The 27,574-nt window shown below is 41.5% G+C and overlaps 1 protein-coding gene across 3 annotated transcripts in view; it reads right to left on the reverse strand.

Moving 5' to 3' along the window:
- LOC113111228 (forkhead box protein P4-like) overlaps nucleotides 1-27,574 on the reverse strand; it is a 130,729-nt gene that overhangs the window by 38,597 nt on the left and 64,558 nt on the right. For all 3 annotated transcript variants that reach the window (XM_026275814.1, XM_026275815.1, XM_026275812.1), the window contains exons 4-5: nucleotides 11,455-11,577; nucleotides 5,002-5,088 (exon numbers count right to left, since the gene is read on the reverse strand). In XM_026275814.1, coding sequence (XP_026131599.1) covers nucleotides 5,002-5,088; nucleotides 11,455-11,577 — 210 coding nt within the window. The remainder of the gene's footprint in view (nucleotides 1-5,001; nucleotides 5,089-11,454; nucleotides 11,578-27,574) is intronic.

Here is a 27,574-nt window from a genome sequence, read left to right on the forward strand (position 1 = left end):
TGTTGAAGGAGGGAAGGAAAATAAAAAAAGAAAAATAATTAAAGGTAGTTTCTTAATCTCACTGTCAGAGAAGTGTTTGAGGCCCCATGGGAAAGGGCCACATGGGTCAACATCAACAGAGAAGAAAGAAAACACTAGCTCTTTCCAAAACCTAGTTAGCTGCTGTGTTCCCTACATAAGCAACTGTCTTCAAAAAGCAGCATCCTAACAATAACAAATCTTTATAAATTAACAATATGAAAAAGGCAACAACTCAAATAGAGCTTTGCCTTTGCATATGAGAATCGACAGAGAGCTGATTTCTATAGTCTGACATCAACAAGCTGCTAAACTAAAAGCACAATACTCTAAAAAGAACTAAAATACATTGCACACATAAATATTGCTAAGATAAAATGAAAATAAATTACACTGAATTATTATTTTATATACATATATTTTTCACTACATAATGAAACATTTAGAAGTATTTATAAATGGCAGCATAATGAAGTTTGGACTTTTTTTGTAACTATGATGGGAGATCACTAGAAATTTTGAACAGAGTAACTGTCACAAATTCTTAAAAAATATATATTTTTAACTGAACTTTTTTTTTTTTTTTTTTTACTTTTCCATTCATTTTGTTCTATAGATAAAATGTAAGAATTTGAATTTGTGAAACTTTTCTGAAAAATCATTGCAAATAACCTCTTAAAGTGATAGTTTACCCAAAAATGAAAATTCTGACGAGTAACTCACGCATGTTGTTCCAAACCAAAAAGACCACAAATGAAGATATTTGTGAGGAAATCCGAGAGTTTTCTGACCTTCCATAGACAGACCTGCCATATATAGTTGTGATATCCTTCAACTAGTCTTAAATCACCAAAGTTAAGATATTTAATGGATTTACTGGGTTGTTAAAAATATTAAGCACTGCAGCAACACACTTGCTATGCATGACATATTACTATAACTAAGGATTGAGTACTCTGAGGTGACAAAACCTGAATGATAATGTAAACAATGATCTATCATGATTATGTATGTTAATTTGAAATTCAGTAACAACTTTACAAAAACAACTCAAATAGGGACCTTTATAATTGCAGCCTAATTTTGGTGCACACTGCACACATAAGAGAGCCAAAAAAGAATGCACATACATACAAAAATAGAACATTTCTGAGAATGTCAAGTGCAATTCTTGAGAATTGTCTGAACTTTTTTCTTTCTTGAGTCCAGCCCAAGCTCTCCCTGGAGGGCCGTACTTGTTCTCTTCCCTAAATTTTGAGAATGACAGATTTGATAAAAGAGCTAGCAGAGAACCTTCAGTTAACACGTAACCGAAAGAAGTGAGGTAACGCCAATATTCAGCATGTCTATCCCTCTTCCCTTCCTCCTCCTCTTCATCCTTGTCTTCTCTCGTTTCTCTTGCTCTCCCTGTTAGGATCCCATGGGACACAGTTCAAGTTCTTTAACACATTGTGTCTGCACGCTGTTTACATTAGATGCAGTTGAGTGGCTAAAGCTAGCGGAGTAACAGGCCTGTCAGCTTGATTTATGAGCACATCAAACAGAGTTTGGGCACGCCAGGCCCGACTGACAGCGCTACTTCATTAGGCTGACTCCAGGGTGACTCCACAGCTCAACCGTCAAACTGAGAGAGAGATAGAGAGAGTGGGTGAAACAATAAAAAAAAACAGAAAAAGAGCAAAAGTCGGGACTGATGATGCAAAAATGTGAGTGGCAACCATCTCTCCCTTTCTTCTTTCTGTCTATCTCACCTCTCAACCTGCTCGTGCTGACTGGCAGCGATATAGGCGGCAATTAAAGTGTCTTTTACAAAGCATAAAGTGTCATCCCTCCATCTTCAACTGCTTTACAAAAACAAAGTCCTGAGAGTTTGAGTTTCCAATTTCAATCACAGATTAAATGAACAGGCACGTTGAAACTTTGTGCTAACCATGACGAAGGAAAGGAAAATAAAATACACTGATGACAAAATCGAGAAGATGCTATTATGGCCAGAGATGGAGTTAGCTTCATGGCTTCAGGGGGCGTTTTCTGCGCCATGTGGACCAACAGCATGGCAGAATAAAGAAAAGGGAGGTTTCAGAGGATGAAGTGCTTTAAAAGAGGACTAGAATGATGAGAAACACTACACATACTTGGGTTGCTATAATCTTTCTTCTCCTCACGCCTGACTGCTTCACTTTTAGTCCAGTGCTGTCAGTGCACTCGTTCCGAGGGGAACACCAATACACAGCAGACAACACACGTGTTAACAGACTCAAATAGATGAAACCTTCAACATGGCCTAATATAGTGCACTTATATCCATTTTTCTTTGCATAGATACTCCGGAGAGCATCCATTTAAAAGTTAACATTCCAAAACGAGGACTGTATGTTAACACTTACAATGTACTCTATAGTAGAGTATATAAGGATGTGGAAAGGTATTATTTTATTTAATAAAACAAAATAAAGGATAAAATAAGGAAATACTTTTAATGCAACATTAAAAAATGGTAAAATTAAAAGCGAAGTCAAATAATTAAAAATAATTGAGAAAAAAAATAATAATAATAAATGAAGTAAAGAATTATAGGTGGCAGTACAGCCTACTTCCAATCTAACATAACTGTGCGGTGCGGTAGCAGACTCTGATTTCCTAATGCACATGTTAAGCATCTACAATATGTCTATGATGTGTTTGCCAAACACATTAGCATACAGTACTTAGCACAGGGCCATATTTTAGGCTGACTAAAGAGGCCCTAAACAAACGTGAGCTGATCCTAGGGGAAGAGGAGCTGACCACTGCCCTCCCAATTTAATTTCCCTGCTCTCCTTCCTCTCTGAGAGCACACCATCTCCCTAGCTCCAATATTTAATAAGGGAAAATGTCTGAAGAACTCCTGAGGCCTTGAATAAGGATAGTCATGCTTTTTCATACCTTTCCCCTCCTTTAGCACTTTTCAATCTTTTTCCTTTTATTTTTTCCCTTGGTCTCTGTCACGTTCCTTGACTATCTGTGGAAATGCCAGGATACTGGTCTTATTTGAAGAGTGCGTGCACGTGTCACTCTGTGTAAGCGTGTTTCGGGCACCTCATGCATTTGCCACGCATTTGCTCTATCAGTCACAATGCTGTCTGGGGGCATATCTAACTGGTCTTAATCCCTGTCCTCCATGGTCTATCCACCCCCGCTTGGCTCATTCTCTCACCTGCTATGAAGTCAAGAGCTCATTCGTTTTCTGATCCTCTCAGTCACAAACACACTCAACCCCATATAGCTCAGATGAGAATTTGAGGCCTATTTGCGGTTTACAGTGGAGTTTTTAGTAGAGTCCATAAACTGGACTGTAGATTATCCTCTCATTTAAACCAGCTGGAGATAGCTAGCTAGTCTCCTAACATACTTAGTGCTGTGGGTCTGTTTTGGTTGCTTTTTGGGGGGGCATTTTCAGATGGAATGCCACCTTGGAGACAAGTTAATGGTGCTGAAAACCATTTTATTAAAGCTTAAGACAATGTAGACCATTTTAAACCTAAAGGGCTCACCTCAATCCAACAAGTCACTCTTTTCATCTACACAGGCTACTGCATCTGGCTAGCAGCTATGTGCTAATCTCTGCTATCTTGATGGTTTTAGACTCTTTTCAGATCTGTAAACCTTATCTGACTAGTTAAATCAGTTTAATAAGGTTTTAGTAAACCAATTTAACACAGCTTGAGGAGGCTGCAGCCGAGCCTTACTGTGCTAGCAGCTATGTGCTAATCTCTGCCATTTTGATGGTTTTAGACTCTTTTCAGATTTGTAAACCCATCTGACTGATCAGGTAAACCATTTTTACCACTATTTCAGCTAAGTTAAGGGAACAGTTAAGCTAAACCAGTTTTAAACCAGCTTGTGGAGGCTGCAGCTAGCAAGGCTACACAGGCTATCTTTCTTGTAACCTTGCTAGCAGCTATGTGCTAATGACTGCTATTTGTGGCTTATTTAGATAGGCAGGCTGCAAACCCAGACTGACCAGTGGGTGACTAAATAGACTATCCTAAACCAGCTTTAAGAAAACGTTCTTTCTTTTGTTTTTGGGTTGATGCAAACATAGTCCCCTACCTTCATTTTACCTGCACAAGCTACTGTAACCTGCATGTTGCTGTATTGCTAACTGTGTTAGCAGCTACGCGCTAATCTCTGTGCTAAGATGTCTGTTCATTAAGCCCTCATGAAAACTCCTTGATTAAGTTCTATCAGATATATCTCATGTCACTGACACACAAACCACAAAAGTTTGGATTTCATTTGACCACCAGATTAACGCAGATCTCCTCTCCCGCAGTGCGAAGACAAGCGATTTCGCCTTTGTTGTGCTGCAGTCTTATCCTCAGTGATCCAACATGATTCCCCCTCACAGTCATTACCCAGAACAGGTCCTTCTCCTCCTCCAGTGCATTAATTGACAATTAAAGAAACACGTTGGCTCTACCATAGTGGGTTGTAATAGGGATTTTCCACTAGGCTTAGCAAGCGGCGACTTGTAAATTAATACTTAACGAGTATTAGCAGGGAAGCCCTTGGTAAGGTTTGGAGCATGACTTTGGTCAATGACAGAGAAATGAAAATCCATATTCCCCAAACGTCTTAATCCGCATTTTTGAATTGCTTAATACACAAAATGCTATTGAGTGCTTGAGAGAGGAGAAAAAAAAAAAAAAACATGATGGCATCCATCTATTTTCCCTTTTGAGGATTTGATGTAATGCTCAGTGATTACAGAGCCTTTATAAGGTCTGTGCCGTTCAATGCAGCACAAAATCAGTCATTCAATTATCTCACACATGAGAATACAGTTATTTTCAAAGAGCTGGTTTCTGGTTTTCAAGAGGAACTGGCCTCTGCTGTGTGACAAATGATGTGTCAGCCATCTTGAGGATGCTCATCGGGGTGCTATGAGGGTGAAGTACACTGTGAAGTGCACTACAGAAGGAGAGGGCAGGGGTGTCTCACCTCTTTGGCCTGCTTCCCTGCTTGCTGTTGTTGGGTAAGGAGCTGAAGGTGCAACTGCTCCTGTTGCTTCTTGTAGTACTCCTGCAGCTAGACAAAGAGAAAGAGAGAAATTGGTTTTAATGCAATGGAATTGTAACACTGCGCTAAAATAAAATAAAATAAAATGCATCAGATTAAAAATAATAATAATAATAATAATAATAATAACCCAAGCATAAATCTTACTGTTAACTTACAAAATGTATGTTTAACAATATTCTTAATTCAAGATATTGCCTGAAAACAATAATAATATTATACAATTATTATATAGTAATTATATACTACTATATACTATTATATAGTATATAAATAAATATTTATGATATTTTGTAAAGCTTATGTAAATCAATTTATTTTATTAAAATATTTTACTACAATATTTTTTTTTAAATGTGAGATTAAAAAAACAACAACAACCCCAACCTCAATATAGCAAGGAGACAGCACAAATATATGAAAAAAGAGCACTTCAATAAAACCTCAATACCATACACTTTCACAATGTCCAGATTAATCTGTATTGCAGAATCTAGTATGAAGGTTACATGTATTGTACCCTTTCTCTCCATCTTCTTTATTATTCTACATAAACCTGATAAGAGGCGTTTAAACATCAGTGTTTTTTCTATATAGAGACACCATGGCACAATAAGCTGCCCAAAACTGTCCTGTGGTGCTATTAAACGAGTCACGTGATACTGGGCATCCAAATGAGGTAGTCGGGTGCAAGGAGTCGCATATGTCTAAAGGCATGAAAAAAAATCTAAACAGGATAAAACAAGATCAGCTTCTTGCTTAAGGGCTAAAGTCCTCCATAATAAGGCATATTCTACTTTTTTCAGCATTCCTCTAAAAGGCAGCTTAAACACCTGGCAGGTGGCGTATGCATGTGTCCTATAAATCATCTGTCCATCCTTCTATTGGCGTGGCAAACCTGACAGCGTGGAGACAGGCTTCCTTATTTATGACTGACTGAACTAAAACACACAACACCTGTCTGGAAAAAGGAGCTGGTAAAATGTGCCCTTTGCTTCTAATCTCAGAGCAGTTTTCTTTACCTGCCGAATAACAGTTACGATTAGAACACAGGTGGTAGAAACCAGCCAGAGATCAGCACAAAAAGCCAATTTATGCCTTAAGCACCTGAGAGATCTGAAACACAGACACCTGTCTGATTCCTACACAGATGCTCCTGGCACTATCCTTCAATTATGTGCAGTACGGTTTATTATATACAAAATCATGCCATTGTCAAATGGAAAAGCACCTTTTGTGTGTTTTTCTTGTTCTGTTTGCTTGCGTGAGGGGTTTGTGTTAAGCTAATAAAGCACAAGAAAGGTGTTTACACACTGGTTACTGATTCAAAGCTCAGCTGAATGGTTCTCTATCTCCTCTACACAAGTAAACACAGACTGTATGTGCTTTATCACTGCAAAAAAACACCTTGCAATGGCACACCTTGCTCTGATTAAAAGCTTTGGGAACAGACTGAAGCATGTGAGAGTCAATAATTTTAAGTGTTCATTGTAGTGCTGGGGTACACTTCATTCCTCAGAACAATGAAGGTTATTAGACAAAAACAAGAAACGGGTGTGCGAGGGCAGAAGAGTAGAGATGGGATTAATCATTTACAATAATCAATGACATATTCTGTGCAAATCTTAAGATTTGTTTTCACAAGTTGATAATAGAAACATTATTATTACTTTTTACTTTTGTGAAACAAAGGTCTATTTAAAATATCAAATCAATAAAATCTAATTTCTGTTCGCCTTCAGCATTCATTAGAGAATTTGCAGTACATTTGTAAGACAGATGTAAGTGCAGTTATGTACTGAAGTAAAAAAAAAAAAAAAGAATGGTTCAAAAATAATATATAATAGTGCAGAGAGCAATGTTATACATTAGTTGCCTTCTCCTGCTCCATTGTTACTTAGAAATGTGGTAAACAGTTGCTGGCTTGATGACACCATCAAACCGTTTTTCGGAACCATATAAAATAATATGAACACAGTCCAGTGGGGGCAGGGGGAGGGGGAGCAGTCAAACTCGGGTTCGGACAAGGGGCAAGTGAACCAAATGTGAAACCACCCTAAAACTCAATCCTTTTCTACATTTGAAAGAGAAAAAATATTACATGAGAAAGGCTTCCTGTTATGCTACCATGTTTACTTTGACCTATTTGAACTAGCTGCTAGTTTCAACGAGCTACTCTTTTACTGAGTCCTAAGTGGGACTGGCTTGCACCCACTAACACTGTCATTACACATCTCCAACCGTAGCTCTGGCTAACCGCAGCGGCCACCGCAGACCCACCGCTGTTTGTTTTACTTTCAGATTATTAATTTACCCTATTAAGCCTATTAAGATTAAAATCTCAGCTTTGCATGGATGACCTATTTGACATGGAAGTTCATGTTGACCGAAGAAGCAGAGCACGGAGGCCCTCGGACACGCAGAGGCTGCGGAGGAGCGCCTGGGGGAACGCTGGCTGCAGCTGCTGGAGAAAAGGAGAATAATGATACCCTCATTAACTCCTTATCACACATACTGTTTACAGATGTAATGCGGGCTTACTTAAGGAATGAGGTACTTAACAGTGGGCTACGTACCAATTTACAACACTGTATTACTTTAAAAAGAGAGTGCTGACACAAAATACTTTCAGTGTACATTTTTTATGTACTTTTAATATGGCGAGTCTTTTTATAGCTATTACACATGCAGATTTTTCAACCTCAAATTAATTAAAAAAGGCTAACTGGAATATTTGTACTTTCAATAAATTAATGTCACCATACAAGACATTTTTAAACTTATTAAAATGAATTTCTTACAATTGTTAACATAATATCCTAAAATGTTTAACCTAAAATGTTGACCAAAAACTCAAATTATGCATCCCTGGGTTTGACTTTTATGGAAATGCCAGAAAGGAAAATAATATAATAAAATTATATTAAATTAAATTAAAAAGCAGGAAACTCTGTATATGGATTCAAGTAAATGCATGATGTTTTTTTTATGTTCTTTCCAGTCATTTGTGATTATTGAATTTTTTTTTTTTTTTTACACAGATTCATTAATGAATCATTCATATTGCTCATTAAAACGAACTGATTCAAAAGAACAATTCACTCATAATTCAAACATTTCTCTACACAAGTGCAAGAACTGATTGCATATTTTAGAGCAGTCCAGAAAAAAAAAAAAGTATTCTACATAAAGCACCATTTCCATGGCTTTTTCTATTAATTTTAATGAAATAAAACAAAATTAATTTACATTTTTTCCTTATCCAAACTTCAATGAGGCTTCAAGGTTTTCCACTTCTGTAGAAACCCTGCACTTTATACCAAAACCAACATCCCAGATGTTCATCAGACAAAATTACTTTGCAAAAGACAGAAAGGTTTCATTTGATTGGCTGTCTGTCCTCAGAAAACTTCTCTCGGGCTGACCTGAGTGTACACAACTCTAGTCTTAAACGAGCCTTGAACTCACTCATCTCCTGCTGTTTTAACCAGACGAGTGGTTCTACCATGCAACACTAAAACTCGGCATTCCCTCTACAAAAGCCATCTCACACCACTGCGTCCATTTGGCTACCTGTCGTCATGCGGCTTTACAGGATATTGAAGGTGAGCTATCTTGTGCCTGTGACGCTGAGCCACGGCCCTTTCGAACAGAGGAAGTCAGCGAGCCGTAAGGTGTGAAGCGAGACTCCATTTACCACACTAAAGGCATTTGGCTGGCAATATGTCGCCCGTCTCTCAGTTTAAACTCTCCTCCACGCCTCACTGCCGCCAACCTGGCCCTGTTGCCTCTCGCCCACTCATTACCCCTTTAATTCATGCCAATATGAAGCTGAATAGTTGCAGCAATAATTAAAGAATAATTAAGGGTTTTTTAATGATTTGATTCAGTGGGTCCCTTTCACGTTAACTGCACGCCTTGAAAGGCATTCACCTTAGATTCCCATTATTGTGACCTTGGTTTTACTTAACAGTTCAGAGAGGGGATAAAAGAGGAAAAATATATCAGCAGGACTGTAATTAAGGGTTGGGGGGATGTAAAGGTTAACTCACACATGCATAAGTGCACACGTATACATAAAAATGCACTTGCTCTCGCTTTCCTGCTCTTGTGGTCTTTGTATGTAAAGTCATATTTGTAAGGGTATTCACATGCAGAAAAAGCCAAAGCCCACTCATTCTCCCACACGCGCTGGGATGAGATCAGGGACGGATAGCTGTACGTGTGTGTTGGCAGGCTCTCTGATTGCTCCATTTGCCGTGCGCGAAAGAGCGAGCATTAAAAGCCACTTCTCACGTGGTTCATCACCACTGCAAACCATTAAACCCACTGGCTTTTACTGGAGATGTAAAACGGCCCATGAACGGTGACTATTTCAATTTCAATATCCTCATTAAATATAGAATAAAAAAAGAGAGAGAAATAAAGCGGGAGGAGGGGGACAAAGTGCTAAGTTTCTTTCTCAAACAGCTGAATTTTGATTTCTGCGAGCGAGCGACTCTTGATAAATTTGTCAGATCAGCTTGCCGCAATTTATACTCGCCTAAAGCAACCTCCTCCTCCTTACTATTAAATCAATTCTGCTCTCTGTCAAGATCATTTATGCAACAGAAAATCTTTTTACATCTTTTAGCTGTGAAAAATAATCATATGTACTCAATCATGGAGGTTGCAGAGACCTGATTTCTGCCTGAACGGCGTGTTTGAAAAGGTCAAGGGTGCGCAGTTTTGGGAAGACGTTAAATATTTGAGAGATGCGAGAGAAATTGGGTTGTTTGTTTCTTCATGTCTGCTCAGGGGCCGCACCTCTGGCCTCCAGGCGATATCGCAACGGGATAGAAGAGTCTGCGCAACTAATAAACAAAGAGAGAGAGAGAGTTGGGCTGGCTCAGCAGCTGCGTGAGAAACATTTCCCTCGCTCTAACATAGTCGACATATAGCGAGTCGACATATAGTGTCACCAGCCAAAGGAGGCGTCGCTAACACTAGTATGCTAGTAAATGCTGCTTATAAATGCCAGAGCCATGTATCATCAAAGCTGGGGAAGATATCATTCTGGGCATCCCTGTGAGGATGCAATCAAAGTCACACAATAGGCGATTACATTACACACTCTGACATATACACTCAGGGCCTATTAACGGGATCACACGTAAATGTGCATTTACTGTGCCATCCGACGGTACTCTATAAAAATGCTGGCAACAGCTGTTGGAATGAAGGACGTCAGTTGGAGATTTCCTTCAATTTGGCAGGATTCTTCTATAAAAAATGTGTGGCTTGAGCAGTTAGAAGTCCGGACAGGAGGGAAGACGTTTTCTTAAGGAAGTATGGAACAAAGCGTTTGTGTTTTTTATGTCTGAGTGCATGTATATTTGAAAAGGTTTTGAATTCTTGTTTGTTCAGTTTGCACCCCTTGGCGCCAACTTAATATTTTTTTTAAGTTAACATTAAGTTTTGTATGGAAGCAATAGTTTTCCCCAGTATAAAAAAGAATATTTCTCATAAATGTGAATTTACACATTACCATTCAAAGGTTTGAGGTCGGTAAGAGTTTTTTTTTTATCAAAAGTAATAGGCAAAACAATAATAACTGGTACACAAAATTATATTTCAAATAATTTTTTTTTGAACATTCGATTCATCAAAGTATCCTGAAAAATGTGTCACAGTTCCCTCAAAATTATATGAATTATTCATTTTCCTTAAAAATATGTTAATATATTACCATTGATAAAAACCTTTTAAAAAACTAATTTTGAAGCATTTTCTCAATCACCGAATCAGCAAATGAGGGTGATTTGTGAAGGATCATGTGACATTGGAGTAATGGCGGGTGAAAAATATACATAATTTTTTTGTTAAAGTTATAGTTTTTTTATTTATTTCTAATAATATTGTAGAATAGTATGTTTTACTATTTTGTAATGAAATAAATTCAGCCAGGGTGGGAGTAAGATATTTGTAACTATATGATAATTACCTGCAGAAACAGGCTTTCAGAGTTTTCTGTACTCCAAATAAACAAATATGGTTAGCCTTAAATAATTAATTAATTAAAATGAACCAAATAAATGTCCATTATCATGAAACTCCATGAAAATCTTCATGAAAGCTATCGTATCATGCTTTTGCTGGAAAATGACGACATATGGACCCACAGCACAGGTTTTAAAGAACATGATGTAGCGAATAGAGTTCAGTAATATTTTGATCAGCCAATAAAACATGCGCCAATCGGTTTGGACAAATGTACCTTTTGTGTGGTTTGTGTGGGAATGTCATGTCTGAGCAGCCCAGACATTCACAAATATTGTTTTAAGTTCTGTGTGTGGTGACTTGCGAGGAGCCCATGTGTGTCGGTGTGTGTGTTACCTGTTGCAGCATAAGGGCTTGTTGCTGTTGGAGTAAAGCTTGGAGCTGAGGTGGAGAGAGGATCTGCTGCATCTGCTGAGGAGTTATCATCTGTGGGGTCATCATCGCCATGGATACCGGCACCTTATAAGAGAAGACAGACCAATAAGTGACCACAAGCATAAACAAGCATATTGACTGTTAAGATGCCCAATCTGTGCCTAAAAACAAAATCTCTTTACTTAATGACACCTTTACAGAGAAATAAGCACATATCCCTAACTTGAACGTGATACAAAGCCATTTCTGTTTCTCTAGCATCATAAAGGAATGTTGTACTTCAATTTAATTAACTCTTTATCCTGTCATGCCAAAGAGAGTACACATAACATCAGCTCTGTTGACACAATAGAGCTCCACACTGCTTGCATTGTAAAACCCTGGCAGTTTTTCCAAAAGAGAGCGAGAAAGCGTGTTGATCAAATCTTCCCTTGAGTATGTAGTCTTTATCAGCCTGAAATTACTTCAATAAACATAATATTATGATTTGTTATCTAGAGAATCACATCTTTGGCAAAAATAACAAACAGTCTGATAAGATAGCTATCGGCAGGAAACAACTTGCAACAGTCTGGAATTGAGAGCGCAATTTGCTAGACAAGAACGAGGCGTAAAGATGGAAGGCGTGATTCTTATCATATGATAAATATGCAGAAAAAGAGAGAACTTGAAAGAGAACCAGAATCAACAATAAGGATTTCTCTCTGCAAGCCCAGTCAGGGTCGTTCGTTCAGATTCAGTTCGTTCAGCCCTACCAACATTTTCAATGGCCCCACTCAGACAACCCCATATTATTTTTAGCAAAATATTTCATATTCATATTAATCCCTTAGCATGATGTTTTCAGTGGAGGCACATACATACAAACATACATACATACATATATGTGCCTTTTATTTATTTAAACAGTTCTTTTTTTCTCATAATAGCAACTTTTAATTGCAACTTTAATTCTTATATTTCTCACAGTTGCCAGTTATTTTCATGTGGAATTTTTTTTATTAACCATAATGTTAACAACAACAAAAAAATGTATCGAATCAAAGCAAAATAAAACGAAAATTATGTATATATATAAATGTTTCATTTTGAATTCAGAAGTTATGAATTCACACAAACATCTTTGTCGACATGCGTTGCAAAAAAATACTGATTTGTTTGATGCTTCCATGACTATTAAGTAAAAAAAAAAAAAAAAGTAAAAAACAAAAGAACCGAAACCTCAAACTTGATTTAAATCTGCTGAATTCTTCAAATTCATACAAATGTATGATATCACACAAAACCAATTCTTTAAGTCACATTTTTAAAAGGCATATAAATATGCAAACATCAACAGATGCAGTTCTGGTCCAGTATGGCTAGTGGCAGTCCATCGACTGTCCAGAAATTCATATTGGTCATGTTTGTCCTTACTATGTATGTGTGTGTGTCTGTGTGTGTGTGAAAGAGAGATGGTTTGAAAAAGCCTGAAGGCAGGCTTCCAGTACCATTACATCCTTTAATACAGTGCGACCGGCCACTCTATGAACTTATAGGCAGCTTTTTAACGGGCCAGCAATTTCCACCAGTACAATTTGTGGCTGCTTCCTCGAATGCAACTAGCGATCTTCCACTGACACACACACACACACAAAGCTGCTCTGTGGCGTTCCATTTATTTTCCTATTTACTGCTCAAGGGCCAGAACTGATCATCTCCCTGCAACTGCTCAATAAAAATAAAGCTATTTACAGGCAATAGCTGGCTTGAAGCTGACATACAAGCGCAAACTACAATTCCACATAATGCGTACATTTATCTACATTTTCCACTCAAAGTGAATCAAAAAGACAGGCATTGCCGTGACGGCTTCCCAGTCCACTGCCAGTCCGATCTGATATTTGCATTCATTTGTTTTCATGTAGCGCCTGAGCGCTCATATTTTCAGCAGTTTATCTATTTGGAGCTCTAGGGCTCGTGAGGAGGGGTGGAAGAAGGGGGGTGAGATAAGGAGAGGGAAGACGAAGAGAGAGAGCTGTCAGACACAAATTAAATCTGTAAAGGGCTGATTTGACTTTGTAAACAAGATTGGCGGTAAATATGAACACTGGCTCTTTTTCCCGCCGGAAATAGGGATGAAAGCTGGCGCTCACGAACGGTTATCTCCAACTGTCCGATACTTTATTGCAAACGTCCCTATCACATCAAATGAGCCATCCGTATCCTTCACTATGAAGAAGGGGGAACTCTTACCAGAATCCATGACAGAGACAAAGAGGCAAAATTATGCACTCTTTTAGCCTCTATGACTTATGCGCCACAAGACAGACGCATTTTATGGGCTGGCGTGCCACTCACCTTGATTAATTACAAGCGTGACGCAGGTGAGGCTATGTTAGACTAGCGCTTACAGCTAAAACTAACAAGCACGGACACATTTCAGCTGATGAGATCATGCATCTGATGCCATCGAGGGCGAGCGTTAGAGCATTTCGGCTCTTTGCCATAAGTCAGGTACCCACGTTTGATGACTTCTATCAAAAGTTAAAACATCAAGGACCCTACAATTACAGCTTGGAAAGAGAGTACATGCATTCAGGTAGGAAGAGGCGTCTGAAACAAAGCCATGGTGCCATCTGAGGCAAGAGCGTGCAGCAGGCTGGCCATCCGGGGAGGGTGGGATGTGCCGTATGCGTGTGTGTTGTTTGTGCGCGCAATGGGGGAGACAAAACATGAAATGGGCAAAAGAGGGGGCTCGGCGTGGCGGGCACTTGGCGTCACGCCAATTTGCCATGTGCGGTTGCTTGTCACTAGGAAAGAGCGAAATGAAAACCTGTAATTAATTGCTCCTCTGCATCCCATTCAACCGCGGTGACAACCCATACATTCTATTTTATACACACGTTCATTGACATTTTCAAGTTGCAGGCGTAATAATTACCAGAGTTATAACACCTTCTATTGCGGCACGACAGTGGGATTGACGAGCCGCCTGAATGCTGAGTTGTTAAGGTTTGACGCCATTAATTGCCCCTATAATCTAATATCACAAAGGCGGGCCATTACACACCGTGAACAGAGCGTGCAATTCGACACTACGGTTTCAGAGCAGTGCTGGAAAACAAAAGCGCGCCATTAGAGACTTGACGGCCGCTAACAAAAGCGCAGCACAATGCGGAATTATATTTTCATTCGGCTTTGTCTCTGGCCCATAAATGATTCCCCCCATTCATTTGCCGCTGAATAGACCCAGTAATAGAGGAGCCCGAAACCCCAACCATTTGAAGTCAGGCATTTATTAAATGCATTTAATTTTTTCCCTTTAATTTTTTTTTACTTTCTCTCTTTAAATTAACATGCAATGGGAAAGAAAGGCAAGGGAGATATTTAGCTCGATGAGCAGAAGCACAGCGGCAACCACCTTGCTGTGAATTATCAGGACCGAACACTCATTTACTATATTTTAAAAACAGAGACAAAAAGCATTCTGTCTGCATGTAATGAGAGCGAATAACAAGAAAGATTAGTTGTGGTGTGTTGCCAATAAAGGGCTAGAGATCACGTTCTGACCATAGGAAGAGCACTTGGCCTATAGTGGAACTGCAATAGAGGCTTAGAAATATATAGATGCAATATTTAGAAACTAAATTAATGTAATTAAAAAAACAACAACAACAACAACAACAATAACAACATTGCATTTAATATAAAATATTTTTAAAATAACAAACTAAAAAAAAATTTATCTATATATATTTATGATAAAATATTTACATTGATGCATTTAGCAGACGCTTTTATCCAAAGTAACTTGGAGTGCATTCAGGTTATATATTTAAAAAAAAAAAATCAGTATGTGTGTTCCCTGGGAATTGAACCCACAACCTTTTCCACTACTAACGCAATGCCCTACCACTGAGCCACAGGATATATATTTTATACATTAATATAAATGTGCAGTTGCTAGACATTTCCCAGATTGCTGCAAGCAATACACACACAAACACACAATTTTTTCTATGTCTATAATAAATTAAATGGCAATTATTGTTCAGGTAACTGGCTCGAAAAAAAAAAAAAAAAAAGATGTGGAAAGCTGCCATGGAGATTACATCCTTAAAGAGTCCTACTCCGGCTGAGAAATTGCCACTGATATGAACAGAAAGGTTAACATACAGCTTGTTTTGCAATAAAAGTATATAATAACAGGGCTTATGATATAATATGGCAGGTGAACCTTCAAGCCTCCACCAATCAGTGGCACACATTTCAAGGGTCATTTGCAGAGAGTGGCTCAGGTAGGGGGTAAAACACACAAAAAAACACAATTGAGTTTGTAAGTGGCATGGCGTCTGAACACAACTGTCTGTGAAAAAGTGCATAATATATAGTGTGCATTTGATGACCATCCCCTAAAGCCATCTCCACAAGGTTCTGAGACTGTCTGCTAATAAGCCAGCTTCAGTGGCACCTCTGGTGCCTCACACCACCATTAAGATTCACCAGCGCTGTCCGCATGCACCACGTAGAGCTACCCACTACTGACAGGGGTCAGCTTCAATACAGAGAGAGAGAGCAGCGGGGGAGATGGCCGTTCGCAGGGAGCGGAGCAGTAATTAGAGGGGCTATTTGAAGAGCGAGTTTAACTGATTAACAAAGAGAAGAGATGGGAAATGAGGGAGAGAGAGAGAGAGAGAGAGAAGAGGGAAGCCGAGCCGCTGGAAGAGCAATGCGTCCCAGAGGGTCATAAAGGAAGTAGTAAGGACAGAGAATGCATTCCAATGAGCCTTAATCTGACTTTTCCTTTTTTTTGGAGCTTGATAAATTACAATCAGTCTTATCAACCACCCTTTGCTCTTTAAAACACAGACACGAGGACAAAGATGTGAATCTCTTGTGACCCTACAGACAGACCCACGGCCAAAGCACGACATTGTGTGGTTTATGCGGGGTCTGAACCGTAACAAGTGAGAGTGTTTTAATACCAAATCCTCCTCAGCACAATATACTGTCAGTCTGCCAAATGACTCGCTTTCATTAAACTAAAACCATCCGCACTTAAAAGCATTTTTTTTTCTCCCGCGAGCTGTTTCACCTGTGCTCCTGGATTCAATCTGATTCCATTAGTGTGGATATATGGAACGTCTCAATGCATTCAGCGATAAGTTGTAACTGTTTCTGCTCTAATGAAGTGGCCACTCAAATTATTTGTCATTTAAAAATAGGTTTGTGAGTTGCGGCACATCTTGCAAGGTAATTAATGCTAGTTGGAGTTTTTTAAGCTTAAGCAACAATGTTTTAAAAAGATGCTTAAGACTGGAAAAGCATGTTAGATGGAAGGGCAATATACTGAATATTGATGATTCATCTGCCAATGTTTAATTAGACAACATCATAAACATAGCAAAAAAAAAAAATTATGCACTTTTTATTTGCCGATTATGTTTCCTCCTTCCGACCATTTCTTCACAACTTACAAGTATGAGAGCATTAAAACAGAAATGTTTTAATAGCCTTTCTGATTAAAAATGTAGTAAAACAACATTAGAATTGGAAAGTTTTCCAATGGCAAAATATATATTAATTTATATACATAAAATGGCATACATATATGGGATGTATGGATGGATGGATGGATGGAGGGATAGATAGAGTAGGCTACACCCTTTTGCTTCATAACCTCCTTTTTTATTTATCCCTATTAGCATTTTCAGGATGTTTAAAAAAAGGCAGCGAGTTCAAAAGTATAGAGGAGATCTTCATTTTGGGAAAGGTCAACCTCCCAGTAATGAGCCGTACACTAAATTATGGTATTTAAATAAATGGAAGATGATGAATGCATCTCCATTCTCTAGAGGATTCTTTGCCATTCCATATTACAGGGTAATTATCACATGTAGTGCCATGGTGCATACAGACACACACACACACACAGACAGGAGCAGCAGAAAAAGTGAGCAAAAGAGCCTCAAGTGAAAGCATATAAAAACATGTTACTAAACTTTGGACAGACGTGGCAAATCAGCTCCATAAAGCCGTAATTGGGTCTGGCTGAGTTCTTGAAAGGCTTTTTATAGCTGGAGAGGAATAATATACTCGTCCATATAAAGGGGGGAAATCTGATAAACGGCCCTTAAAGTTGAAGAATTTAGAGAAGAGCACAGAGGTCTAGTGCTTTAGAGACTGCAAGGGAACTCGGCTCAGACTTGGGAGTATGAATTACGACTGAGCAACGCTCATGTTGAAAGGTGGCCAAAGAATCACTTTGATTATGTAAAGAGTGCATAGTTCTGGTCATCCAAATCTAAAATCCTGGTTAACACACAGGAAGAGTTTAGTTCTTCTAGAAAGCTAAGACTGGGTGTCATATAACAACTGAGTAAAACAATTGTCCATCCGTGGTGAGCCAGAAACGAGAGGATGATTAACTTGTGAAGTCTTAGAAAGAGCATCTTGGACATCCAAGATTTGTTAAATGCTCCACAAAAGAAAACGACAAAGTTTTGGACATGTCTTGAACCCAAATGTCACCAAACTTTGTAGGAAGCATAAATATTAAAATTGTATCCAAAGGAATAAACCGATATTTAATTTAGTGTTATGACCAATGGCAGATTTTAAGTCTTATTTGTAAAAAACACAAAAAAAAACTTTTAAATGCTACAAGTGAATTTATGCATCTTAAAATGACGCACAGTATAAAAATAGATATTAATTGAGCGATTTTCTTAGGATCTCTTAATTATTAGTGTTTTTCAAGATTTATTTAAAATGAATGTTGGACAACGTGAACATTACCAAAAAAAAAAATGAATGCAGTAAATATCCAATACAACTTTTATATAAGAACATTTCTAATATAAACCGATAACCAATATATCATGCATCCCTATTTTAATATATGTGATACTCACAAAACATGAGTAATATACATAAATGCATTATTCTGAAAAAAGCTGGGGATCTGACATTAGGTGGCGCTGTGAAACATGGCAAATATGAACATTTATTGTGTGTGCGCACAAGTGTAATGGAGAAAGATGGAGGCTTATAAAGTTATAATGAAAATATAAACACCACTGTCAGTCAGTCTCAACAATCCGTCTTCAAGCTCACCAGCAGACCGCGGGGACCCTGGAGTGGGAAGGATAATTGAAAAAAATGACAAGGAGACGACTAGAGGAGACATCACACGCAGGCATCCATGTACACGAGGGACAACATTCTAGCGCTGTTTACCCCCATCAAAAAGCATTACTCACCTCAGCGATGGAGGACTGGTAGACTGCCTAACCGCAACCCACAACTCACACTCTCTAATTGTCTCTCCTCCTGCACTAGGGTACCTGCAGTCTGTGCTGATGACCATTATGATCAGTTTATTCACGGGTGCGCTCATGAGTCTACTGCCCGAGGGCTCAAGCCAGTAAACAAGCCGTCACATCTCATTTACACAACAGTGCCATTAATCGCCTCGCAAACAAATACCAAGCGCTGGGCCGTGAGGCGAGAGGGAAACTCTGGGGAGGGAGGATGGAAGATAAGGCTGGGATTGTGGAGGCTTGGAGGGGTCTGAGACAGGGGGCAAACAGGGAGAGAAAGGATGGAAGAAGGGTGTACCCAAACAAAAATGGTAAGGGACTCGGGATACCAAATATGGAGGAGAGAGTTACTAAAATTGTACCACAAGAAAAAGCCTCAAGGAACTGCTTCAAATCTGAAATGCAAAGATTGAAAATGCAAAGCCATTACAGCAAAATAACACCGCCAGACCCCTCAGCATCACTCTGTCAGTGTTTATTTTATGATAATGTCCACATATACATTATCCCTTACTACTTGTAATGTTGCAAACTGGTAGCAGTGTTTGATAACATGGGTATAGCAAACCCCATTAGCAGTTATACATCTAAACTGTTACCTCTATCTCTTTACTAACCCTTATGATCACCTTTCATCTGCACCATATCACATGCACTTTGCAATGCTGCTAAACTGCTACATGCTAACTCCCTTCCCCCATCAAGCTAAAGCAGAATGTGTTTATCAACACATGAAAAGGAGAACAAAATGCCAGCACTATTTTAACCAGAATAACTCTCTTCTCTTAATCCTGACAGGAGGGGCCAAGAGGTCACATTTCTCAGGTGGAAACGATAAGGGAAGCTAGATGGGGTTAGCATGAGGGGGGATGGGTGGGTGGAGCTTTTAAGCAGTCACAACGCCACCTTCAAAAAGCCTGGAAGATATTAGCCTGCATGTGGAGAGTGAAGGGTCACTATTGAACGGGATGTGACGCTAAAGAGGCCTGTCATTTTAATAACGGGCCCGCTGAAAGGCTACAGGCGCTGTTACCAGGTGGCTCTGTGATGATGTCTACCAGACTATATAGAGGGGTCCTGGAGCACACAGCCACCTTTTCACAAGCTAATTTGTCTAAAAAACACTCTCCCCCCAACCCCCAAGTTAGCCCTATAACCTCACACAGGTATTTATCATATCGTGATTTTTGTACATTACATGGTGCCAGTGCGGTTGGTTTTGTTTGCAATGGCTTGTTGTTATGTTCGTGGTGTGTAATAAACGCCAGCCACCGGGGGCTACAGGGCTGAGCGACTCCAGAGAAGCAGAGAATTCTGGGCTGTCACTCGCTTATTTTCACCCAGTTCAGAGCTGGCGTCTGGGGGCCGCTTTCTCTGACAGCGTTCGGACAGCATTCGGACAAATGAAAATCTGCCATTGCGCGAGTGCCCCGAGTCGGGCAAGTTCAAGTGGAAAATCTCCCCACCACTCCGTCTTCCATATCCCTCTTCCATTAGTCCCTTGCTTTCTGCGGACGTCCCTCGCACACACACATCTGTGGCTCTATCTAACGCCTCACTGCCCCAGAATAAAAATGACAACAAATTTCCAGTGGAACACAACAGAAGAGATGACTGGGGTGCGGAAATATAAAAGCCCATTATCGACCGCGTTCATTACACTTTTCACTCATGTTTCAGATCAAAAAATGGACTTTTACACTCCACTGCTCAAACCCAAACTCTGAAACGGCAACCGCGGCCCTGGGTGTTTCTCCTCTCGCTTTCTCTCTCTCTCGCCGTCTTCAATCTGTCAGGCCTCTCGCATTCCGGGTCACCCTCTCTAACCCTCTCTCTCTTCAAAACAGTCTTTTTGCCAACTAAGCATTTCCACTTAATGGACAAAACAGAGAGTTTTCAAAAACAAAAGTTCAAGAAAAAGGGCTCCGTCCAGTAGGGATGGTCTTTTTCCCCATTGATTACGTGTCGGTTTAAAAAAAAAACACCAAAGAATTCTTATCAAAACCTGGTCTGAAGTGGCTATTTGCATGATAAGTGCTGCATTGTGTTTTACCGTGATGAAGAACAAACACAAGAGGTATAATTTCATTAGGGTCAAAGGGCTTTCAAAGTTCATGCTGTAAAAATGAGCCCCTAGGCTCTTGACCACACAGAGGTGGAGGTTCCAGCTGGCATCACTCATCTCTCCATAGGATCATCTCGGATGCGGGGCCCCCATCACCCAGTGCTACCCTGGCAACGCAGCCTCTCCATCAACGCTCAAGAGAAGGAAACTAATTAGCATGTCTCTAATGAGTCTTTTCATTTTTTTTTTAATTAAACGAGGTCCTCAATAATACATGAAAAGAGGACACTTTTTCTTTTCAATTACCAACAGAGATGGGACTGGAGCCACGTGTGTGCATGTAAAATGGGTCTATATAGACATAATGATAAATTCTATGCCCTTTTCATCACCTTATACACACATAAAAATACTCATACATTGTAATAGAACCTTTAAAAAGTGTGGATTGTATTATGCTGCTAATTAAAAATAAAACAAACGATAAATAAATAAACTGAAAGAACATAACCAAAAGATTGGGGTTAATAATAATAATTAAAAACATAAATTAATGCTTTTATTCAGCAAAAACACATTAAATTAATCAATAGTGACATTAAAGACATTTACAAAATGCTGCAAAAGATCAAATAAATGTTGTTCTTTTGAACTCTCTTTTTATTGAAGAATCAGGAAACAATAGCACAGTTTCCAGTGAAATATTTAGCAGAAAACTGTTTACAGCATGGGAAACAGTTCTTGAGCACCTTGTCATCACAGGAACATTTTTAATTTTACAATGTATTGAGATACAAAACAATAATTTTTAATTTATAATATTTCATATTGTATAATATAAAAAATAATAATATTTTAATCAGACTAAGCCAGCAAACACAAAATGTATATACACATACATATATACATATAACCATAGATTGAACCATAGTTCTGTAGATACTGTATTTATTTCTTTGGGTTGGGTTATCTGAGCAGAGAAGAGCAGGTACCCGGGAACCAAGAATGAGTCACACAAGTGGTGTAGTTCATTCTAAGCTCAACTTTATTGTACAAGGGGTGTTACTTTTATAGGGAAATGAAATAACGTAATGTCTGGCAGATATTTGGCTGATCATGCATAACACACTGCATTGAGCAACATCATGAATATAGAGTAAGGTTCAAAGGAGTACATATTACACCACAATGTCCTTTAACACAAGATGTGTTCACGAGTACAAGCAGAATCTCACACATCTACAGAAGAGTGGCGATCTATGATTCTTTAGCCCTGACTGTCCCAAAAAAAACAAAGACTACTAGAACTAGAGACAGCCAAATATAAAATTTTAGGGAAGAATCTGTTGGTGACAACCAAGGTTCTCTTTCAAGCATACGTTTCGGTGTCTCACTATGGGATACGCCCCTTCCGCGTATTCCTCAGAAGCCCAATACCATTACGCCAGCCCCAATTGGCTGGCAGTCATGACGTTGCGTCAGGGAGTGGCTCCCTCCTCTTGGTATAAAAGGAGCGACGCAACGTCATTACGACATTCAAAAACCTCTTCTCGCTTCACACCAGAAGCCTTCCTAACTCTGATAGCCATCAACTGGTCTCCACGCTGGTTGCTGGCTTATCATTCTGGTACTGTGCTTATAGTCGATCTGTTGGCCACCACGCCGCTTTCGCCTACCCCTCAATCGGCATTCCAGCTCATTGTTAGGGTCATTCAGTACCGCAACTATGGCTGCAGCAATGCAGACTAACGTAGCTAGCGAGGGAGAACCGCGGCTTTGCTCATGCGGGAACAAGATCTCATGCAAAGACACACACCAGGTCTGCTCTGCATGTCTTGGGCTGAAACATGCTCAAATGGCGGTCGATAGTCCCGGATCCTGTGAGCACTGCGCGCGTTTCACCATGAAGAGCCTCCGTCGCAGGTTAGCACGCCAAGCTAGCTTGTCTGGCCATGATCCCCTCATGTCAGCTAGTCCCGCTCCGGTTTCCGCCCCTCAGGTACCTATTCCTGTAGAGCTGCCCACCACGGCAACCCTATCGTGGGGTGAACAACTGGATGTATGCGCCCCTCTGGCCGGTGTCCTCAGCACGGACGAGGAGGAGGAGGAGGGCGCGTTTGAGTTTGAGGAAGAGGGGCAATCGGATTTCCTTCTCTCTGAAGAGGAGGAAGATTTCGAGGATTCCCCTTTTCTCCCCCCTGCGCAATCGGCACAATCCCTCGCTACGGCGGGATCCACGGAGGAGGCGGGCGGGGCACCATCCTCTCCGCTTCTTAGTGTGGATCTGCAAGACGTGTGCAAACGCGCTGCAGAGAAACTCAATATTCCGTGGCCGACCGTAATAGCTGAGACTGCAAAGTCGCGTTATGAGGGGAAGAGGCTGCCGAGAGCTAAACGGGCAGCGAGACAACTCCTTCCAGTCTTTCCAGAGCTTCTGGAAGAGGTTTCTGTCACCTGGAAGGACAACCCTTTTACTAGTAAAATGCCCGTGCAAGGGGGATCTGCGCTCGACGTGGAGGGTATGGAGAAGCAAGGCCTTCTTCGCATGCCCCCCATGGAGCCTTTAGTTGCAGCGCATCTGCATCCAAGGCGTACGGCGGCTGCAAACCCAACGTTGCCATCAAAAGCGGACCGCTTCCAGTCAAGCATGACGGAGCGCGCTTACAAAGCAGTCGCCCTCTCAGTCCGGGCCATGAACGCCATCTCTCTGCTCACCGCATACCAGGCGGAGCTACAAGACGAGGTGTCTGCCACGCCAAGTCAGACACAGTGGGAAGAAATCTGTGTTGTCACAGATCTCTCGCTCCGTCTTCAGAGATGTGCTGTTCAGGCTGCGGGCAAGGCCATGGCCACAATGGTCATTCAGGAGAGAGGACGCTGGCTTAATTTGGCGAATCTCTCCGACAGAGAAAAGGAAGCCATCTTAGATGCACCGGTCGTCGCAGAAGGCATTTTCGGTTCAGCGCTGACACGGATGCAGAAGAGATGCGAGGAGAAGAAAAGGGATGATGAGGCCTTGCAGCTCTGCATGCCCAGAAAGACGCAAACCGCGCCCCCACCACCTCCTCGGCAGACGTTTGCGCAGGCTACAGCTCGCCCACCCCCCAGCTTTCGCATTCCTAGGCGACAGAGACCGCGTGTGAATGCAACAACGGTTCAGAGCGGCGCACCAGAGCAGAAACCCGCCTGGCCCAGAAAAAATTATCCGCCCGCGACAGCTCAGACGGTCCAGCCGGCCCCTCACCCTACCCAGGTGATGAGGAGGAAGAAAAAGGCCGTTTGAGGGGGTCTTCCTGAGGGAAGGGGGCTCACAGCCCCCCCGTTCACTTGTCCCCGACCCTCAGTTGTTCAGCGTTCAACGGAAAACGAGTTCAGTTGTTTACAGATGTTCTGTGGGGAAACCAGAGCCAAGTTGGTCCAGGGGATGCAGAGCAGTGAAGAGAACGAGAGACGATGCAGTGGTGTACACCCACCCACTAGTCACAAGCACTTTACATGCTCAAAGTTCAATAAAGTTTTCACTGTTTCCCCCACAAATGTTGCAAAACATAATGCCCCAAAAAATGTTGCAAAACACTTTGTCAGAACACAGCGTAACACCACCTCGTGGAGTCATCGCTCCGCTGAAGGTGGTGAGCCACATAAACTCTGTCCAAGCGATAAGTGTTCGCGCATGCGCAGTACAGACCACAAACCCGTTTTCAACTCGGCCATACGATGGCGCCGGAACGCTGCAAATAAACTATTGGCGAGAATGCACGCAGTCTCGTTGGGTGCTGAGAACAGTACAAAACGGTTACAGACTGCAGTTTGCAACTTCTCCCCCGCAGTTCAAGGGAATCATTTATTCTCAGGTGCGGGGAGCATTAGTACATGTTCTTCAGGAAGAGATTACCTCACTGTTGAACAAAAAGGCAATAAGAGTGGTCCCACCCGAGGAAAGTCACAATGGGTTTTACTCGAGATACTTCCTAGTCCCGAAAAAAGGGACTCGAGCTCTCCGCCCCATATTAGATCTTCGCACACTGAACAAATACCTAAGGAAGTACAAGTTCAGAATGCTCACCCATTCTACACTTCTGAAACTGGTGCGCCCAGGCGATTGGTTTACATCAATCGACCTGAAAGATGCATATTTTCACATAAAAATATATCCACCCCACAGGAAATTTCTGAGGTTTGCATTCCTTGGCGTGGCATACGAATATCTAGTCCTTCCCTTCGGCTTATCTCTCAGTCCGAGGGTATTTGTGAAATGTACAGAAGCGGCCCTAGCTCCGCTCAGGGAAAAAGGCATTCGTCTCGCTACTTACATAGACGACTGGCTGGTGACGGCTCAATCAGAGCACAAAGCGAGAGATCACACAGCCATGCTCCTAGTACATCTACAGAAACTGGGATTAAAATTAAACACCGAAAAGAGTGTTTTAGTTCCCAGACAGTCAATAACGTATCTGGGGTTGTTACTGGACTCAGTGACATTCAGAGCGCGACTGTCAGAGGGGAGAGTAATAAAATTTACGAAATGCCTGGCCGAATTTCGGAAGGGGAACAATGTTTCTTTTCGCATCTGCCTCAGACTATTAGGTCTGATGGCCTCAGCTCTAATAGTCATTCCCTTAGGCAGACTATTTATGAGAGAGTTTCAACGCTGGGTAGCTTCTCTGAGACTAGACCCGTTACGGCACTCCCGGAGGAGAGTGAGAGTGACGTCCGCCGCAGTCTTGGCACTGCGTCACTGGCGGCGCCCGTGCTTTCTGGTACAAGGGGCACCGATGGGCGTTGTCCAGACCAGGAAGGTCATAACGACGGACGCGTCGTTGTCCGGTTGGGGGGGCATTCACGAGGGCAGGGCAGTGAACGGGAGATGGGGTCCCCATCTGAGCCACTGTCACATAAACTACTTGGAAATGCTGGCCGTCTTTCTGACGTTGAAGCATTTTCTTCCTTTTCTGAAAGGACATCATGTTCTCGTGAGAACGGACAACACTACAGTTGTGGCATACATAAACAGACAGGGAGGTCTCAGATCACTCCCTTTACACATGTTGGCACGCAAACTGATTTTGTGGAGCAATGCCAGTCTTTTATCCCTGAGAGCTACACACGTACAAGGCATAATGAACCGGGGTGCGGATATGCTGTCCAGGGGAAATCCCCTTTATGGAGAGTGGAAGCTGAACACGGAAGTGGTTGGCCAAATTTGGAGCATTTTCGGCAGAGCGACAGTGGATCTGTTCGCGTCACAGGACAATGCTCAGTGCCCTCTGTTCTTCTCTCTGAAGGATCAGAGCGCGCCTCTAGGAATAGACGCACTAGCGCACGAGTGGCCTCGCGTTCTCCTGTACGCGTTCCCACCGATTGCGTTGATATCTCCAGCCCTTCACAGAGTGAGGGAGGAGGGGCTGAGAATGATACTGGTGGCTCCGCGGTGGCCAGGGAAATTTTGGCTGGCGGAGATCATACATATGCTTTACGCAGAGCCGTGGTCCCTGCCACTGCGCAGGGATCTGCTGTCACAGGCGGGGGGGGAGATATTTCATCCTCATCCAGAACGCCTGGCACTGTGGGCCTGGCCAGTGAATGGCTAAATATGAATGCAGCTGGTCTGCCAGACAGTGTCATCAGAACCATACAGAATTCCAGGGCCCTGTCCACTCGGTCACTCTACGAATGTAAATGGGGCGTGTTTGAGCGTTGGTGCGCGGCTAGACACGTAATCCCTTTTCAGTGTTCAGTGGCAGTTATCCTATCGTTTCTGCAGGATATGATAGATCAGGGTAAGGCATTCTCAACAGTAAAGGTGTTTCTTGCCGCAATATCTGCCTGTCATGTAGGTTTTGATAACAAAACTGTGGGGCAGCACCCTTTGGTATGCCGGTTTATGAAGGGTGCGCGTCGCGCTTTGCCAGTTTCGAAACCGATCTCTCCGTCATGGGATTTGGTTCTGGTGCTTGATGCGCTTTCTGTGTCTCCATTTGAGCCATTGGACAAAGCTGACCTGAAATTATTGTCGTTTAAGACGGCGCTGCTGTTAGCTTTGGCTTCAGCGAAGCGCGTAAGTGAAATTCACGCACTTTCTGTGAATTCAGCGTGTACGCAATTTATGCCAGGGGACGCAGGGGTGCTTTTGAAACCTAATCCTGTTTTTATGCCCAAAGTGGTCAATTCTATTGTTCCTCTCAAGTTAAGAGCCTTTAACCCACCGCCTTTTGCTTCAGCAGAACAGCAAAGGCTGAATACGTTGTGTCCGGTGCGTGCTCTGCGCATTTACACTGAGAGGACTAAAGTGTTCAGAGAGAGTGATCAGCTGTTTGTGTCTTGGGCGAAGCCGCGTACGGGGAAGCCGATTACTAAACAGCGTTTATCCCACTGGATAGTGGAGGCAATTTCTCTTGCATATTCCAGTAAGGGTCTTACGCCTCCGTCTGGTTTACGTGCTCATTCAACAAGAGGAATGTCAACGACATGGGCCCTCTTTAAGGGGGTCACGTTACAAGATATCTGTGAAGCGGCGAGTTGGTCCTCACCGCACACATTTGCGAGGTTCTATAAACTGGATGTTACAGCTCAAACGTTTGCACATGCCGTTTTGAGCGTTGGATCTTAAGTGTTGACCAGCCCTATATTAGTGTTTTTGGTTGGCAGGAGACTTCGAGACAGGCTATCTGGCAATACGGGAGTTAGGATATCCCATAGTGAGACACCGAAA

This window comes from Carassius auratus, chromosome 11, assembly GCF_003368295.1.
Source record: "Carassius auratus strain Wakin chromosome 11, ASM336829v1, whole genome shotgun sequence".
Classification (NCBI taxonomy): domain Eukaryota; kingdom Metazoa; phylum Chordata; class Actinopteri; order Cypriniformes; family Cyprinidae; genus Carassius; species Carassius auratus.